Genomic DNA, 19,419 nt, shown 5'->3' on the forward strand with positions numbered 1-19,419 from the left:
AGGAAGAGTTATTTTTCCCATTTATCTATTCAATGATTTTTTTTTATTTATTTTTTTAAGATTTTATTTATTTATTTGACAGAGAGAAATCACAAGTAGGCAGAGAGGCAGGCAGAGAGAGAGAGAGGGAAGCAGGCTCCCTGCTGAGCAGAGAGCCCGATGCGGGACTCTATCCCAGGACCCTGAGATCATGACCTGAGCCGAAGGCAGCGGCTTAACCCACTGAGCCACCCAGGCGCCCTCTATTCAGTGATTTATATCAGTATGAGTTTATGGGTATTTATTTTATGCCATTATTGTATATATAATTATATATAACATGTAATTATTATAATATTAATAATAATTTATTACTCAAAGTCCCAGCTTTGGCCCTTGGGAGCTCCTTCAAGTTGTCCCTTTCAACTTTTGATGTGCCCTTCCTTTTTTTTTTTTTCCTTCTTTTTTTTTTTTTTAATTAAATTACTTTCTTACTTCCTGTCACCACAAGATGACCCAGGCTCAACTGTGTTTCCCTTAGCCCAGCCCTGAGATTGAAAGGGTTAGAAGCCCTTTCCTTCTCTTAAAGAAGGCACTGCTAAGAACACCTTTGGGTTTTTTTTATAAAAATCATAATGAATCTGTGGATTGCTTTTGAGTAGTTTAGTAGTGTCATCTTAATAAATGTTAAGTTTTCCAGCCCATGAACCCAGGATGTCTTTCCATTTATTTGTTGTCTTTAATTTTTTTCAGGAGTGTTTAGTACTGCTTAGTATGCAAGTCTACAAGTCTGCATTGTTAGTGTATAGAAAATCACCTGATTGTTCTGTGTTGTGTTTGTATCCTGCAACTTGCTGAGTTAGTTTATTAGCTGGGTGTGTGTGTGTGCGCGTGCGTGCACATAATCTTGTTAAAGTTTTCTTCATATAAGATGATATTGTCTGCAAACAGGTAATTTTCCAATTTTGGGTACTATTTTATTTTTTTATTTCCTTTTCTTGCCAGGACTTCTAGTATTATATTGAATAGAAGCTAAAGGAGACACCTTTGTCTTCTTTCTGATCTTAAGAGCAAAGCTTTTAGCCTTTTACCATTAAGTAGGTTTTAGCTATGGGGTTTTTATATATAACCTTTATCATGTTGAGGAAGTTTTCTTCTGGTCCTAGTTTATTGAGTGTTTTCATCATGCAAGGATGTTGAATTTTCTCAAAAGCTTTTCTGATTCAGTTGAGATGGTTATGTCATTTTTTTTCTCTTTATTCTGTTAATGTGTTGTATTATATTGATTGATTTTGTATATAAAACCATTTTTATGTTCCAGAAATAAGTCCCACTTGGTCATGGTGTATGATCCTTTTAAAATGTTGCTGAATTCACTGCTAATATTTTGTTAAGGATTTTTGCATCAATATGCATAAGGGATATTGGTCTGTACTTTTATTTTCTTGTAGTATCTTTGTCTGGCTTTGATAGCAGGGTTATGCTGGTCCATAGAATCAAAAAGAAGTAACCCTTTCTCTCCAGGTTTTTGGAAGAGTTTGAGAATTGATGTTCTGTAAACATTTGGAAGAATTTCCCAGTGAAGCCATCCAGTCCAGGGCTTTTCATTGTTGGGAGATAGTTTGATTACTGTTTCAAACTCCTAGTTAGAGAGCTATTCAAATTTTCTGTTTAGTTTCATTCAGTTTGGGTAGAATGTATGTTTCTAGGAGTTTGTCTGTTTCATCTAGATTAGCAGTTTGTTGGTGTAGAATTGTTTTTAAGATTCTCTTTTAATCCCTTTTATAGTGTAACATCTACAATAATGTCTCCACTTGAGTTTCTGATTTTAGTAATTTGAATCTTTTCATCTGTTTCTCTTTTTACTTTAGTCATTGTAACTAAAGTTTTGCCAGTTTTGTTCTCTTCAAAGAACCTTTTTTTTTTCTTTTCTCTAATTTTTCCATTCTCTATTTATCTTCTCTATAATTTTAGCATTTCTGACAAAGGCATAGAACTCCAAGTTTAGTTTTTCCTTTTTTCCTCATTCTTTAAGGTTAAGTTACTGATTTGAGATCTTTCTTCTTTTTTAATGTAGCATTTATAGGTATAAATTTCCTTCTTTGCGCTGTTTTCACTGCGTCTCATAAAGTTTTGCTGTGTTGTGTTTTCATTTTCATTTATCTCAAGGTATTCTTTAATTTCCCTTCTGATTTCTTCTTTGACCAGTTAGTGGGTTAAGAGTGTATAACTTAATTTCCACATCTTTATGAATTTTCCAGTTTTCATTCTGTTTTTGATTTCTAGTTTTATTTTAGTGTGATTGGAAAAGATACTTTGTATGATGGCAGTCTTTTAAGATTTTTGTGTGTATGTGGTGTAACATATAGTCCATCCTGGAGAAAGTTCCATATATGCTTGAAAAAAATGTGTATTTTGCTGTTGCTGGATGGAACTTTCTGTATATATAGTGTTATTCTTTATTTGCTTTTTTTTTTTTTTTAAAGATTTTATTTATTTATTTATTTGAGAGAGAGAGAGACAGTGAGAGAGAGCATGAGCGAGGAGAAGGTCAGAGAGCGAAGCAGACTCCCCATGGAGCTGGGAGCCTGATGTGGGACTCGATCCCGGGACTCCAGGATCACGCCCTGAGCTGAAGGCAGTCGTCCAACCAACTGAGCCACCCAGGCGTCCCTTTATTTGCTTATTAATCTGTGTAATTGTTCTACTCATTATTGAAAGTGGGATAGTGAACTCTCCAACCATTATTGTAGAATATGTAATTGTGCCTTGAATTCTGATAGTGTTTACTTCTTATATTTTAGGAGTTTGATTTTTGATTTATATTTTTTTATAATTGTTGTATCTTCTTAATGACCCCTTTTACCAATATAGTGTCCCTCTTTGTCACTTGCAACAGTTTTGATTTGAAGTTTATTTTTTGTTAATATTTGTATGGCCACTCCAGCTGTCTTTTGGTAACTATTTGCCTGGAATAACTTTCTCCATTTTTTCACTTTCAATCAATTTATATTTTTAGATCTAAAGTGAGTCTTTTGTAGAACAGTATATAGTGCGATCCTCTGGGGTTTTTTTAATTATCTATTCTGCCAATCTCTGCTTTTTGAATGGAGGGTTTGACTCATTTACCTTTATAGTGATTACTGAGATGGAAGGACTTCTTCCCTTTTGCTGTTAGTTTTCTAAATGTCTTAAAGCTTTTTGTCCCTCATTTTCTTCATCACAACCTTCTTTTGTGGTTAGATTTTTTTGTGGCAACACATTTGAATTTCCTTTTGTGTATATTCTTTAGATTTTGTGTGTGTGTGTGTGGTTTCGTGTTTGTCTTTCTTTGAGTTGGTTACATCTTTAAAAGTCATTTTTACTATTTTGTGAGCACATGAGAACCTTTTTATATTGAAGAATGGGGTAACTCATGTATAGATACTGACCCAGCTTAAAAGTGGAAAATGTCCGAGGACAGATTTTAGGATTCTTTCCTTTAACTCCTGATAATTCACGTGAACAAATCCCAGGAAAAGTCGGTTCTATTGCCTTCCTTTCTATCTCCTATAAAAATCCAAGTGACTTGTCTGTACTTCCTAATAAATATTTTGTTGATTTTGCTTATTATAAATACAAATCATATTAATTAGCTTTGATATTTTTTGAAAAACTGCTTTCAAAAATACCATCATGTTTTTGGCTAGGTTTTGAGTGGCTTGGTTTAACTTTAATCTATATTTGGATAGTGCTGATTAAGCCCTCTGACTAGTCCCTTTCCTCACGGTCACCTCTGTATGAAGAAAATTACCATTTAAAGACTTATCCACACTGCCCCAGTGTAGGTGACTGTATATGTCCATGCCACGTATATTTTAAAAATAAGTGTATATCTTCTGTATTGTTCTCATAAGAGAAAGAGATATAATTTTAAGATATTATATTATTATTATTATTCCATGGATTCTTTGTTAAGATTATGATTGTATGTGACCTACATAAGCTTTATCATAACTGAACTCTTGCATCTATAATTTTAAAAGACTTGATGAATTGCCGGATGGCTAGTTGGGTTATGAAGCCAATTTAGCCAATCAGCCTTCCTACTTGCCTTCCATTCATTTATTTAACATTTATCATATGAGATACTGTGTTTGCTATGAAGATACGAAAATGAATGAAACAGTCCCTGCTCTAAAGGATGGTCTTTCAAGTGAGGTAACATACATGCAAATGGGGCAGTTGCAGGAATAACAATAACAAACACTGTTTGAGACAGAAAATGAAGTGCTTCCTGATTAAATATCTAGGTTATTTCTAGTAGACAGCATCGATTATGGAGCAAGTAGTCCTTGAAAGGAGGACCTTTGAGTTTATTTATCCTTGAGGGCAGGTAGATTTTAGAAGGTAGAAATGTTGAATAACTGAGGTTGTTATTCCAAACAGGCTATGGAATGAACAAAACACATACAGCCCAGGCTTATTTGATCAGAAGAAGTGGTAGAAGAAAGAAGAGAGGAAAAATATGTCAAGAGAGGTAGACTAAAACCAAAGTTAGACGGCCTTTAAATTAAAGGCTAAAATTAGAGTTCCTATCACAGGCATTGGGGAATTTTGAAGAGTTTCATAGTATAAAATGACATAATCAGAACCTTGTTTCAATTGGAGTGTGGAGGCTATGGAGAAGGGAGGCTAACTTCCATAGTCAGGGGGCTAGACGAAGATGGTCTGAACTAGAGCAGAGACAGAGGGAGAGTTGTGGAAGTAGAAGCAACAAGGATTTGGTGACTGACCAGACTGAAGAGTAACAGAATGAGTCAAAGATACCTACAGTTTCGGTCTGACTGACTTGGAAATAAAAATTGGAGAGATAAGTGGAATAAGTATTGAGTTATTTTGGATTTAGTGAGTTTCTCAAGTAGCTGGAAATGTCAAGAGCGCAGCAGTGATATTTACCAGGAGCAAACTGTGTTGCTGCCTCTTGTTGCCCTATGGATGCATACAAGCTATTTCCAAAAAAATTTTTATCAACTTTTCACACTTGAAAAAAACTGCTATGTAAAGGCTGCTTCACTTCTTCAAATAACTACAAAGCAGTGCTTGATACAAAGATATAGTTTCAGTTAGCAAGAAAGCCTTTCAGCCGTTTCCCTTTCTCCTCAGTTTATTTATTCCCAGCATCGTGTACCTGTGCTTTCCAGTGGTGTCCAGCAGCCCCATGTGGCTGTTGAACACTCATAATGTGGCCCATCTAAATTGAAATGTGCTGTATTTATAAAGATGAATCTTGGATTTCAGTGACTTGGCAGGAAATAATGTAAAATACCTCATGAATATTTTATATGTGTTAAATGAGAGTGTTTTGGGGATTGTTTCAGGGCTCCCCAACACCACCCACATGTTAGGTGATTTGCTAGAAAGACTCACGAGACTCTGCATGTATTTGAATAGTTACAGCTGAGATTTCTGACAGTAAAGGATATGTGACCAACAAATGGGAGTTACTGTCCGAGTCCTCTCAGAGAAGTCCTCATAGCGTTCCTCAACGCTCGCTCCCTCGTATGAAGGGCACACTGAGCATGTGTTTCTCCAGCAACAAAAAATGCAGTAACATAGACAATGTCTATGAGACAATGTCCAGAGAAGCCCATTCGAGCTCAGCACCCAAGGTTTTTACTAGAAACTGGTCTCACAGACACTTTCTGCGTTGCCTGTACCAAAATTGTGGACTCACAGAAGGAAAGAAGGTATTCGGCATAAATGACATTGTTCACACAAACTCTAGGCACCATGAACCTTATCAGTCAGAACTAAGGGCCAACCTTGCACACAGACCCTTCTAAAGGTAGTGGCCTCAGTCCCGCTGTAGTAACTCTTTTCTGCACAGATATATTGGGTTAAATAAGCTATTAGTAAAATTCATTCCACCTGTTTCTTTTTAAAGCTCTTTATAATGTGGCTACTTGGTCACATTTTGGCTCGCATTATATTTATTTTGGGCATCACTGATACAAATCTTATAAGCAAAATTCTTCTCTAATGTGTTTTAGTTAAGGTATTTCTCTATATACACTAATGATTTCTCCATCAGCACAGATCTGATAAGTAAATATGTGGAAAGTCTCCCTCAAGTTATATCTTCACATTAATCACTAAATATAAGACTTAGCTCCATATCCTAAATTTAGCTTTATTATCCATGAAGAACAGGAAAACTATCCCTCCCAAAAAAAAAAAAAGTCATGTATATGATCAAATAAAGGACTTTGTAAGTTTTTATAAAACAAAAGTCCCAGTTTGGAAATCTCCTTTTAATAAGCACCTTAGAGAGCTCCAAATAGTACATTTTTATATGCTCATCATTGATTCAAAGTGTTAAACTCTTTTGTTTTTCTCTAAGCTATTAATGATGTGTAATTGTTATGAATCCATTCATGAAAACAATCAATATTTTAGAAAAGGTTTATATGGATGGACTAATTCTACCCATTATAGATTACAGATATGACTAAAATAATATGACTTGGCTAAAACGAATGATACAGAACAGTACTTCCCAAGCACTGAATACTAATATATATCTCACTCTTCAAGACAGGATATGGTTTTAGGAAAATAATTTCTAGGACTACAACTGTGAAAGCAGCAGAAGTTATTTTTGTTAGAATAAATCGATAATGGGATTCGCAGTGACATACTGCCTGTGGCGGTCCTGCAGGCCTCGTTGAGGGACAGACCATCTCTCAGCATCATTGCCACGTCTCATGAGAAAGGGAGAGGAACTGAAAGCCTAACCCTTCTTCTTTCTCACGCCATGACCCAGTAGAAAGTCCTCAGGCTATAAGTAGAAAAAAGTTTATAACTGGCACTATTTTTGCAATTCTCTTTGTCCCTTACTTAAAATTCCAATAATTCAACCATTTTTTATAGTTCTTAGTTGAAGTATGTCATTAGCATCCCATGTCAGTAACTGATACTTCAGTTCTCTTTTTAAACAGCTCTGCTTGTCCACTGAAAATCCACAGAGCTTAACACATCTATAATTATGAGTATAATACATTTCTACAAAACAATATCTGACGATGTCAGTGCTGCTTTCTAATTGCTTTAAATAATGTGAGAAGCAGTTGTAAAGAATTCTTTAATAAAAACTGAGGGTGTTTTCTACTCACTGTTCAATCAATGAGAAACACTGACTAGAAAACCTTTTTTCCCCCCTTTTGAGGATTATAAAGAGACTTCAAAATGTTCTGTGGATAAACTTTAAGACCTAATGATAGTTTGATTTAAAATCAGAATACCTAGAAGCCACAGTGCTGCTTATAACCTCACTCAGCCCATCTTGAAAATAGCTTCTGTTCCATATCTCTTCGTTTGTGAACTGGATAAGACTAGTAAAATTAGAGAGGTCAGTAGGTAATATGATATAGTATGAAAAAGAGTCGTGGTATGACATATAAACAAAACAGAAAACCCCAGTTTTTAGAAGTATCCAAAACTACTGTGTGTTCTCTAGGCCATTGGTTATGTTAAAGTGCACACCTGAGTGTAATATAATTTTATGATCTATGGGACAGAGCTGAGGTAGGTACACTGGCTGATTGTGTACTGAAATAAAATACCAACATACCTTTTCATTGGCTTTTCTGTCCTCAACCTAATGGCTTATTTACGTAACTGGTATCTTTTGTCCTTAACGATAAGCTGTGAAACCATCAAGCATTTCTTTTCTTTTTCTTTTTTTTTTTTTAAGATTTTATTTATTTATTTGACAGATAGAGATCATAAGTAGGCAGAGAGAGTGGAGGAAACAGGCTCCCTGCTGAGCAGAGAGCCCGATGCAGGGTTCTATCCCAGGACTCTGAGATCATGACCTGAGCCAAAGGGAGAGGCCTCAACCCACTGAGCTACCCAGGTGCCCCTAAGCATTTCTTAAAGAATCATGAAATACTTAAAGGTTAAATGATACCATTTGGTGGATTCAGTCTCTGAGTAAATTACTGGTTATATACATGATTCTTCTGAGAATAGAAGTATCAACACGATTGAGACCACTAATTTCAGTCTCATCAATTTTATTTTTGTTTTTAAGATTTTATTATTTGTGGGGCACCTGGGTGGCTCAGTGGGTTAAAGCCTCTGCCTTCAGCTCAGGTCGTGATCTCAGGGTCCTGGGATTGAGCTCCACATAGGCTCTCTGCTTGGCAGGGAGCTTGCTTTCTCTACCCACCCCTGCCTCTCTGCCTGCTTGTGGTCTCTGTCTGTCAAATAAATAAATAAATAAAATCTTAAAAAAAAAAAAAAGATTTTATTATTTGATAATCTCACAAAACAAACTGAGGGTTGCTGCGGGGAAGGGAGGTAGGGAGAGTGTAGTGGGGTTATGGATATTGGGAAAGGTATGTGCTGTGAAGTGTGTAAACCTGGCAATTCACAGACCTGTACCCTGCGGCTAATAATACATTATATATTAATAAAAAAATAAAAAATAAATATGTATTATTAACTAAAAAAAAAAAAAGATTTTCTTATTTGAGGGGCACCTGAGTGGCTCAGTGGGTTGGGCCCCTACTTTCAGCTCAGGTCACAATCTCAGGGTCCTGGGATCGAGCCCAACATTAGGCTCTCTGCTCAGTGGGGAGCCTGCTTCCCCCTCTCTCTGCCTGCTGCTCTGCCTACTTGTGACCTCTCTCTGTCAAATGAGTAAATAAAATCTTTTTTTTTTTAAGTCTTTTTTTTTTTTTTTTAAGATTTTATTATTTGAGAGACAGAGAACACGAATGGTGGGGAGGGGCAAAGGGAGAGGGTGAAGTAGACCGCCTACTGAGCAGGGACCTTGCCCCGCAACACGGGACTTGATCAAGACCTGAGCTGAAGGCAGACACTTAACTGACTGAGCCACCCACGTGTCCCAGTCTCATTGATTTGAGAACCAGAAGTCTGAAATACCCGGTAGTCCATCCCACTCATTTAAAAAGAGGAAGCAGAGACCCAGGGAGTCAGTTAAAAGTTTAAGTTAGACAGGTTAACTAATAACAGAAACAATTTTTATTAATTACTAGTCCATCATTATCTCTTCTCTCTGTTTCATAGCACTATTTCCCAAACTCACAGTTCTTAGCTATTTTATTTTAAATTCTTGAGTCATTAGAGCCACCTAGGGGTTATTATACTTGAACAGGAGTGGGTAAGTACCCAGCAAATAAGAAAGTCTAAAAGTTTTTTTACAGAGAATATTTAATTGTATATGGATAAAACTCATGCTGAAACTCAATGTAGTTTATAATGGGGAAGGAGAAGGGTTTCACAAATCCTGGCTCATAGTAATTAATCATAGATGATTAGCCTGCTGAACTAGAACTTGGGTGACTTTTACCTTTTGGGGATTCTGCCTTAAAGAGAGATTATATATTTGCCCTCTAATCGCAAAGCAATTTTGGATGTTATTTTTTGTTTTAATTGAAGAATAACTGACATTCATTCAATATGGTATTAGTCTCAGTGATTTGGTATTTACATACATTATGAAATGATCACCACAATAAGTCTAGGTTTCATCTGTCACTATACGAAGTTGTTACAATATTATCGACTATATTTCCTGTGCTGTACATTACATCCCTGTGACTTACTTATTTTATAACTGAAAGACTGTTCCTCTTAGTCCCCTTCCCCTACTTTGTCCTGTCTCCCCATCCCCTTCCCTCTGGCAACCATTAGTTCTCTATATCTATGTGTCTTTCTGTTTTGTTTGTGAATTTGTTTTTTTTAGAATCCACATATAAGTGAAATCATATGTATTTGTCTTTCTCTAACTAATTTCACTTAGCATACCTTTTCAGTCTATCCATGTTGTCACAAATGGCAAGATCTCACTCTTTTATGGCTCAGTAATACTCCAGTTTTTGTTTTGTAGAAACATTTTCATTTTTATTAACATAACGTTTTATTTGTCTCAGTGGTACAGGTCTGTGATTCATCAGTCTTACACAATTCACAGCATTTGTCATAGCACATACCCTCCCCAGTGTCCATCACCCGGCCACCCCATTCCCCCATCCCCCTCCACTTTAGTAACACTGTTTCCTGAGACTAAGAGTCTCTTATAGTTTGTCTCTCTCTGGTTTTGTCTTGTTTCATTTTTCCCTCCTTTCCCCTGTGATCCTCTGTCTCGTTTCTCAAATTCCTCATATCACGGAGATCATACGAAAATTGTCTTTCTCTGGTTGACTTATTTCGCTTAGCATAATACCCTCTAGTTCCATCCATTACTCCAATTTATATATGTATTACATCTTTTTTTTTAATATTTTATTTATTTATTTGACAGAGATCACAAGTAGGCAGAGAGGCAGGCAAAGAAAGAGGAGGAAGCAGGCTCACTGCTGAGCAGAGAGCCTGATGCGGGGCTCGATCCCAGGACCCTGGGATCATGACCTGAGCCAAAGGCAGAGGCTTTAACCTACTTAGCCACCCAGGCACCCCTATGTAGCACATCTTTATTCATTCATCCATTTATGGACACTGAGGTTTCTGCCGTATCTTGACTATTGTTAATGATGTTGCAGTGAACATAGGGGTGTCTATATCTTTTTGAATTAATGTTTTTATTTTCTTTGGATAAATATCTAAGAGTGGAATGGCTGGATTATATAGTAATTCTATTTTTAATTTTTAACTTTTTGAGGAACCTCAAAACCTCCATACTGTTTCCCACAGTAGCTGCACCAGTTTGCATTCCCACCAACAGTGCACAAGGGGTCCCATTTTTCCACATTTCCACTGACACTTATTTCTTGTCCTTTTGATAATATTCCTGTGGTCTCAATAAATACCTATTTTTACAGCCCATCTTCAGAGCCAAATTGAGAAATAGACAAAGAGGGGTCAAGCAGGTGGATACCAAACAGTCTTGTTTGTTTGTTTGTTTATGTTTGCCAAACTGTCGGTTTTATTACTGGTGATGCAATTGGACAGTGTGTATTGTGTTGTATTCCAAAACTTCCTGTGTTTGTAACCTAAAGAGAGAGCCTTCTCTTTAGAGGGGAAAGAAATACTAAATTCACTGTTTTGATAAGGTTCATTGTATATTTGTTTTTTAAAAAGATAATATTTAGGGGAGGAAATCCAGTTATTATTAGTCCTATAAAATTTTATGTATTTCTTTTCATCTTGAAAATAAGCTTTTAGGGCACCTGGGTGGCTCAGTGGGTTAAGCCGCTGCCTTCAGCTCAGGTCATGATCTCAGGGTCCTGGGATCGAGTCCCACATCGGGCTCTCTGCTCAGCAGGGAGCCTGCTTCCTCATCTCTCTCTCTCTGCCTGCCTCTCTGCTACTTGTGATCTCTCTCTGTCAAATAAATAAATAAAATCTTTAAAAAAAAGAAAATAAGCTTTTAAAAAATATATAAAAATATTTGAGGTCTATCAGTATAATAGAGAGTGGTATTCAGTTTTCTTTCTTTGATGAGATACCTATCATAAATGTAGAATTTTTTAGACAGGAAATACATTTTGCTTTATTATATTTCTGGAAGTCACAATGATTAGTTGATTTTTACGGGCTTCTGTGAATGTGAGAGAAAAGCCATCATGCTTCCTGGCTTTCAGATTCTTGTGTATATGTCTTTATACTGAAAAACACACTATTACTATGTTGGTACTTTTGTCTCCAATCCAGGACTTTATTTCTTAATAGAAGTAAACACACCGAGTCATAATGTAGTGTAATAAATGTTTACATATACAGGAGAAGTGTTAAATAGAAGCACATCTTAGAGTATGACAGGAACACAGGAGTCACACTAGGTACCTAGGAGAATTGAGGGAATCTTCACAGAGAGGGCTGCATTTTCAATGTTCTTGAAAGATGAGCAGGTAGTCACCAGGAAGGAAGGAGGAGACATTTCAGGCTGAAGAACAAAGTTTACATAAAACACGAAGTTACATGGTATATAGTCCATATATCTTTATCATTTTAAAAAATTTAATTTACAAATTCCAAGGAGTGATTTTTTTTTTTTCTGGTAAAATCTACGTAACATAAAATTTGCTGTTGTAACCATTTACATAAAATTTGCTGTTGTAACCATTTTTAAGTGCGTAGTTGAGTGGCACTAGGTACATTCATATCTTTGTGCACCCATCAGCACTGTCCATTTCCGGAAATTTTTGAGCATCCCCGGCTGAAACTGTCCCATCCAATGCCCCGTTCCCCTCTCCTGCTGGGGCCTGGTAGCTGATGTTCTCTCTTCCTCTCAATGAACTGACACGCTGGGTACCTCATATACCTGGACTCATACGTAATTCGTTCTTTTGTGTCTGGCTTCTTTCAAGCATGTTGTCTCCAAGATTCATCCATGTTGTAGCATTTGTCAGCATTTTCTTTTGAATTTTAACCCTGAATAACAGTCCATTACTTATGTGTGTACCTCACTGCGGTTATCCATTCACCCATCAACAGGCATTTATTTAGGTTGCTTCCGCCTTTTGGTGGAATAATGCTGCTGTAGGCTTTGTGACTAATGCTGCCGTGATCACTGGTGTACTCTGTGTTCGAGCTGTGTTCGCTTTCAGGTGTTTGGGGTATGCACCCGGGCGTGGAATTGCTGGAGCAGACAGTAGTCGGTGGGAATTGGGGGGAAACCCCATCCTGTTTACCACAGCAGCTGTACTGTTTTACATTTCCCCCAGCAGTGCACCAAGGGTTCCAGAGTCTCCACATCCTCACCAACATTTTCTTTTAACATTTTGAAAAAATTTACCAGGCTGTATGCTAGTTCCGTAAGCACCATGGCAAATGTATTCAGACTCTCGTTACGCTAAAAATGACGTTTGGCACCCAGCTGGAGTAAAAAGTGTTTACCTCAGACCATCTCAGAGAGTACTGGCCCTTGTCTTACTGCGTCTCTAGTACAGAGGGTACTCATGGAAGGAGGAAGGGTCAGTAAACCAGGATGAGTTCTTAGCAACAAACTTCTTCTTTCCTGCAGCTCCCTGCACAGGTAGCACTTTCTTCTGCCACAGCAACATGTGCATCAATAATTCTTTAGTCTGTAACGGTGTTCAGAACTGTGCATACCCTTGGGATGAAAATCACTGTAAAGGTGAGTGCGCTGGCAAAGGCCAACCTTTTTGAGAGAAAAGTGGCCATTGCCCTTCATTAAGAAACACTTAAAATGTTCTCTATAACTGTGCTTAGTTAGCATAGCTGCTTTGGCCAAAATGGAAACATAGAATATAACTGTTCCTTTAAATAGATCATGCATCTCTGGTATGTGGTAAAAGCAAAGAAAAAATATTTATTCTCAATGAAAGTATTCTTTTTTTATGTACTATGTTTTTTATCTGAAGTTGTTCAAAAGTCTGTCATGATATTCATGCATTATTTTAGTCATTCGTATTGTAAAGATACCTTATTCTCAGAATAATTTAGAAAGTGACCTAGAATACTAGTATTTTTAAAATTATACAGTAATACTATTTAATAAATACTGATGGATTCAGTCTTAAAAAGCAGTAAAAGCAGGCTAGTAAGAACTGCTTTTTCATTTTATAAAATTTTCTATGCTATATTTCTAGTGTATATCTAAGATGACTTGTGGTAATAACTGAATATCTACAGGCATTGTCAAATCACTGTCTCAGTCTTAAAGTTTACCTGCTTTCTATCCTCCAAGAATTCAGTGAATATCTTACTATGAGAATTTAGTGTGATCTGATATGGCTTCTTAAGTACTTGACTTGAAGTATTTTCAGATAATCATTCAAAGGTTGGATCTTGATGATATACCTCAGTGGGTTAGCTTGGTCACTTTAGTCCTGTCTTGCTGATGGCCATCAGTAGAAATACTGTGGGGAAAAAAAAAAAGAAAGGAATACTGTGGATATACTTCAGCGTGGCAGTTGGCCAAACACCACAGAGCAGAAAGCTGACCTGACCTGATAGAACAAGAGTATTTCTTTGGGCATTTCCTCTATATTCATGTTTTTATTTTTCTATTTTTTTTTTAAGATTTTATTTATGTATTTGAGAGAGAGAGCCCAAGTGAGGGGAGAGACAGAGGGAGAGGGAGAAACAGACTCCCTACTGAGCAGGGAACGCGATTCGGGGCTCGATCCCAGGACCTGGAGATCATGACCTGAGCTGAAGTCAGATGCTTTACCAGCTGAGCCACCCAGGAGCCCCTAGATTCATGTTTTTAACTTGATTTGCAAATTGTATGCCTTCATGTACCTTCTGAGTAAAGAACCAAGTCCTTTTTCTTTTATGTAATCTATCCGACTATATTGTTGGTTCGTTTAACCAGAAATCTTAATGGGATTGTTTTATTTGTTTAAAAACCTAATTTTAAATGGCATCATCTGTAGTATATTTGACCCACGTGTTCTGCTTTACCTAAAAATATTTTACCAACTTGTGACAGAACTCAATGAATTTTGAAAGGCTTATTGTTTCTCTTTCTACAGAAAAGAAAAAAGCAGGACTGTTTGAACAAGTCACTAAAACCCATGGAACAATTATTGGCATCACATCAGGGATTGTCTTGGTCCTTCTCATTATTTCTATTTTAGTACAAGTGAAACAGCCTCGAAAAAAGGTCATGGCTTGCAAAACTGCATTTAATAAAACTGGATTTCAGGAAGTGTTTGATCCTCCTCATTATGAACTGTTCTCCCTAAGGGACAAAGAGATTTCTGCAGACTTGGCCGACCTGTCAGAAGAACTGGACAACTACCAGAAGATGCGGCGCTCCTCCACCGCCTCCCGCTGCATTCATGACCATCACTGTGGGTCACAGGCATCCAGTGTCAAACAGAGCAGGACCAACCTGAGTTCCATGGAACTGCCTTTCCGAAATGATTTTGCACAACCACAGCCAATGAAAACATTTAACAGCACCTTCAAAAAGAGTAGCTACACTTTCAAACAGGCACATGAGTGCCCGGAACAGGCCCTAGAAGACAGAGTAATGGAGGAGATTCCTTGTGAGATTTATGTCAGGGGGCGAGAAGACTCTGCACAAGCATCCATATCCATTGATTTTTAATCTTCTACTAAGGGGACGTTAGTTATTAAGTGTGTACGTATGCAGTCTGCTGAGCACCCGTACTCCTCAGCCGCCAACCCTTTTCTCCTGTCAGAACTAGGAAGACCTTCATTCCCACTAACCTACTGTAATGGTGAAGCTTTTATTGTCTCAGGCAGCCTATGTGTTAAACCAATCAAGGGACCTGCTCCAGTCCATGAACAAAGTAACAGTCACTATTGCTTGGTGTCACACACACAAGGTACGAGCAAAACAGTATCTGAAGAGGGGAATGGTGGTGCTGAGCCTGTCTCAGGCTGCCTGTTAGGCTCAGCACCAAGAAACTGCTCTGGTTGATACAGCTTGTCAACATTTTGATCCCACAATAAGTTTAAAGATAAGATTCATCTCTACATTCCTTTTGTTTTTCTTTTCTTTACATTTAATTTGTTTTTTAAGTCCATGATTTTACCATTTTGGTTTCTTAAATATAAATGGTTACTGTACCACACATATTTCAATACAGGCATTTGTTCTAGAATTTGTCAAAATATAACTTGTTACTGTGCTAAGTGCCAATGAAGACCCGGAGTTCTGTCGCACCCATCTGTTTCTTCTTGACTAATTTCTATACTGCTGCCTTTTAATTACTGGATCCTTAGTCCTTATCTTTTGTGGATAGTAGATGATAAGATTTATCACCTTTAAGTCATATTTTGTCTTACAGTAGAAGATTTCATAATCCTGGGATATATGCACCCTTGCCCGTCATGACTAAAAACTTGAAAAAGATTAAAACTTCTAGAAATTCTTTGAATTTTCCCAAATTTGGTCACATGCAGTGGTGGCCTATTCATTCCTGTGCGCAATGTCGTTTCTTTCATTTTGGGGGAGGCCTGTAATTATGTTTCTTCGCAGCATTTCTCATCACCAGATTTGTGTTTCCTGATATTTTTATAAGAAGATGATTTTGCTCCCTTTGTACTGGTATATGTTATGGCATATAGTAGCCAAGGTTGTATGATAGTTAAAGGAAAATTCCTGAGAAACTCTAAGAGCCCTCAGATTGCTTCTTACTTGGGACAATACATTTTTCTAGTTCTTACCAAGAATAACAACTTCCACTTTTTTTTAAACTGCACTTTTGACCTTATGTTTTTTTATGGTATATAAACAATAATTTATAAACATGATATAAAAACTCATTGTGTTTTTTTAGACTTTTGATATTATTTGATACTGTACAAACTTTATTAAATCAAGATTAAAGACCTACACGAGAGATTTCTTCCAGTGTTCACATTAGTGGCTTTGTATACAAATATGCTGTGACAGAACTACACGTATTAACTTACTGTAAAGACCTTGGTAATGTGTACATAAGCTTTTGTTTCCTTTTGTTATTCCATTTAGTTTCTGATAAATTTTTCACTGTGTGTTATTTATTCTAAGTCACTACACAAATCTTATATTAAAATATACATTGTTACATGATTCTTCAATCATGTTATTGCACTGAGATTTTGAATCTTAAGATAAATATGGAAAGAAATCTGTTTATCAAATTATAACTAAACAGACATGCCATTTTAAAGAGGTCAGTTTTCATTTTGATATTTTTTGTAGTAAATTCTCAATGAAATGAGAGATTGAGGTTTCACTGAATTTCATTGATTTAAGATACCACACCTATGGGTTTTCTCAGATTAGTGAAAATGGGACCTTTACATATGATACATATAAAATACCCCTTCAAGATGTTTCTTATTTCACATTTTTCGTTTTTTAAAGTACATAATATCCAGGAGATAAGAAAACCTATAAATACTATATATTCATGATTTAACATTTTTTAAAGTCAGCATAATTTCCTGTTTTAAAAATACAATTTTGGAAGGTAGAAAGACTAAATGAATGTAGTATTCGTTGATCTAATGAGCCAGAGCCAGATAAGATAGAAATTCTTTCAGTAGCTATGTTGAATAGGCATTCTAGTAGTTAGTAGCCAGCCAACATTTGAACAGCATAGTAAATATTTAATATAACTGTGATCTCATTCTTCATGCTCCTGAAGGAAAACTAGCGTATTTTCTATGTAAAATCATATCCATTACAAAAACAGCTGTTAAGTCCATCTTTAACACATACATTGTAATAGAAACTAATACAGTATGCTTAACTACATTAACTATAGTCACTTGTAACTATATTTTTTGAAATGTGTATCCTATTTTCTTTTAAAAGGGCATGAAGAGGCCTACAAAATAGAGCCTTTAAAGAAGACATTGAACATTAAAACAGCGTAGAACTACGTAGCTTCAGGCAACTCCACTTAGCAAGTAAAGCTTGGACAACAATTTTGGTTCTAAAGTTTCTGGCTGCTAAAAGAAATGAAATAGTTTTTGTTTTTCACAGTAGAGGACCCAAACTTATCTGCAGAGACTAGCTTTCTCTTCAACTAAAGAAAGAGGATCTTTATATAGAACAACATTTCCTCAGAATTTAAAAAAAGATGCAAAATGCAGAGAGAAGTCAGAACGGTAAATCTTTATCTAGTGAAGGCACATTTTAATACAGTCTAGGATCATCGGGTTTGGATCATTGTGTCTCACGGGGGTTAGAACTGAAGAGGCAGATGATCAGTATCCGCTGAGCCAGCCTTAAACTGCCACATATTGTAGGCCTTCATCGAAGTATAGATGGGTATGAGGCCTTGTTTAAACATTTTTTAGCCGAACATTTACTTGGCGGTACACTACAGGAAGAGAAGAGAATGAAACTTTTCTTAGGCATTATTACCAGCACAATGCTCATCACTGTATTATATAATCTTTCATCTTTGAGGTCGGTAAGAAAACTTTACAAATTGTTTATTAAAGTAAAAGCCATAAATTTTAGTAATGGAAGATGAACTTTAGCCATCTTGTGGAAGTTATTACACCCTTCACAGAAAATATAGAAGCCAGTTGTTAACCCTACAGTGGAAAAAATGGAAATCTGGAGGGGAGAATATCTTCAGTTCAGGAGTGGTCCTAAGAACATCTCCAATGCTGGGTTTCCTTCACCTACGATCCTGAGTTTAGCACAAGATCTCAACACTCAAGTGCCCACAAATTGCAGGAAACTATGAACCCAACATCTAAAGTATGTACAAACGCACCTTTTGTGGAGGGAAGTCTTCAACGTAAAGGTTTAACAAAAAGCAAAAGATTTTCCACCTTTCACAACGCAAAAGAGATTAAAAAGGTTCCTTTCACTTTGACTTGTTAACAGCTTTTGTGTCTGTCTTTGTCATGTTTCATGTAATTATTAGGCATTAAAAGAACCGCCTAAATGTCTGCTTCTGAACATTTTTATAGTTCTGCTGTTGTCTGATGAACAGGATAAATTAGGTTTCAGGAGTGTGTGGAGTGATGAAACAGGACAGGAGAAAAGCCTAGTTGTGATTCCAGGAGTGATTCTCAAAGGGGATTATGCCCTCATACAAAATGGTGTCTGCTGTGCTGTTCATGATTAGAAAGGGACCTTGAGTGTGGGGGCTTTTAAGATCTAAGAAAGATGATCTGTTCCAACTTCCCGAAGGAGCATTCTGAGGCCCAGAGAAGAGGAGTGAGTACCCACATCCCAGAACCAGTCCTATGCTCTTGCCTTGCCTTTGCTGTTTTTCCCCTGCTTTAGCTGGCTGGAAGTTTTAAAGGTCAAGCAGCTCTAAACAGCAGCCCAGATGTCCCATGTAAGCTTGTCGGTCATTCTGATTTAAAATGTAATTTATTCTATAATAATTTTTTTCAAAGCATTTTACTTTTTTTATTTTAAATCTATGTAACACTATTCTATAATTTTGTTGCCATGACTTCTTGGCATCTGCAAACTGCAAGACAGTTACTGTGAATTCTTAATAAACAATGTTAACAATTTATAGGTTTGGCACTAGATTTTTAAAAAAGCTTCAGTGTTTTGCTTTTGTCATCTTTATTAAATCTAAAGGAAACAATGTATACTCTAGAAATTAAAGATTTGTGTGCTGTATCTCTTGAGTTTGGCGAATGATTTGAGTTCTGAGCCACGGTGACAAGTTGACCTCAGATATCCTTTTTAGGTCCCTTCAAAATCAATTTCCCATGTTTTATATACCTCAACAAATTAAAAATTCTGAATTTGCTTTTTTTAGTCACTTTTCATATACTTCTGTGATTTGTTTAATGACTACAAAAACCCAAGAAGCTAATGGCTGGGGTGCATGTTTAGTATATACTGTCTTGAGTAAATTCTTTTTGAGATTCTGTTTATTTCAGAGAGAGAGAGGAGGGGCTGAGTGAAAGGGACAGGGAGAATCTCAAGCAAACTCTGTGTTGAGTGTGGGGCCCGACACAGGGCTTGATCTCACAACCCTGAGCCGAAGTCTGGAGTTGGACGCTTAACTGACTGAG

At 36.7% G+C, this 19,419-nt stretch overlaps 1 protein-coding gene across 3 annotated transcripts in view; it reads left to right on the top strand.

Annotated features, from left to right (window-relative positions):
* Positions 1–19,018, top strand: part of NETO2 (neuropilin and tolloid like 2) — a 65,478-nt gene extending 46,460 nt beyond the window's left edge. For 2 of the 3 annotated variants that reach the window (XM_044256213.1, XM_044256214.1), the window contains exons 8-9: positions 12,953–13,066; positions 14,430–19,018. In XM_044256213.1, the coding sequence (XP_044112148.1) occupies positions 12,953–13,066; positions 14,430–15,010 (695 nt within the window). In that variant the 3' untranslated portion in view covers positions 15,011–19,018. The remainder of the gene's footprint in view (positions 1–12,952; positions 13,067–14,429) is intronic. The other variant, XR_006385476.1, reaches the window with a different exon arrangement.
* The last annotated feature ends 401 nt before the right edge of the window (positions 19,019–19,419 follow it).

This window comes from Neovison vison, chromosome 7 (assembly GCF_020171115.1).
Source record: "Neovison vison isolate M4711 chromosome 7, ASM_NN_V1, whole genome shotgun sequence".
In the NCBI taxonomy this organism is placed as follows: Eukaryota; Metazoa; Chordata; class Mammalia; order Carnivora; family Mustelidae; genus Neogale; species Neogale vison.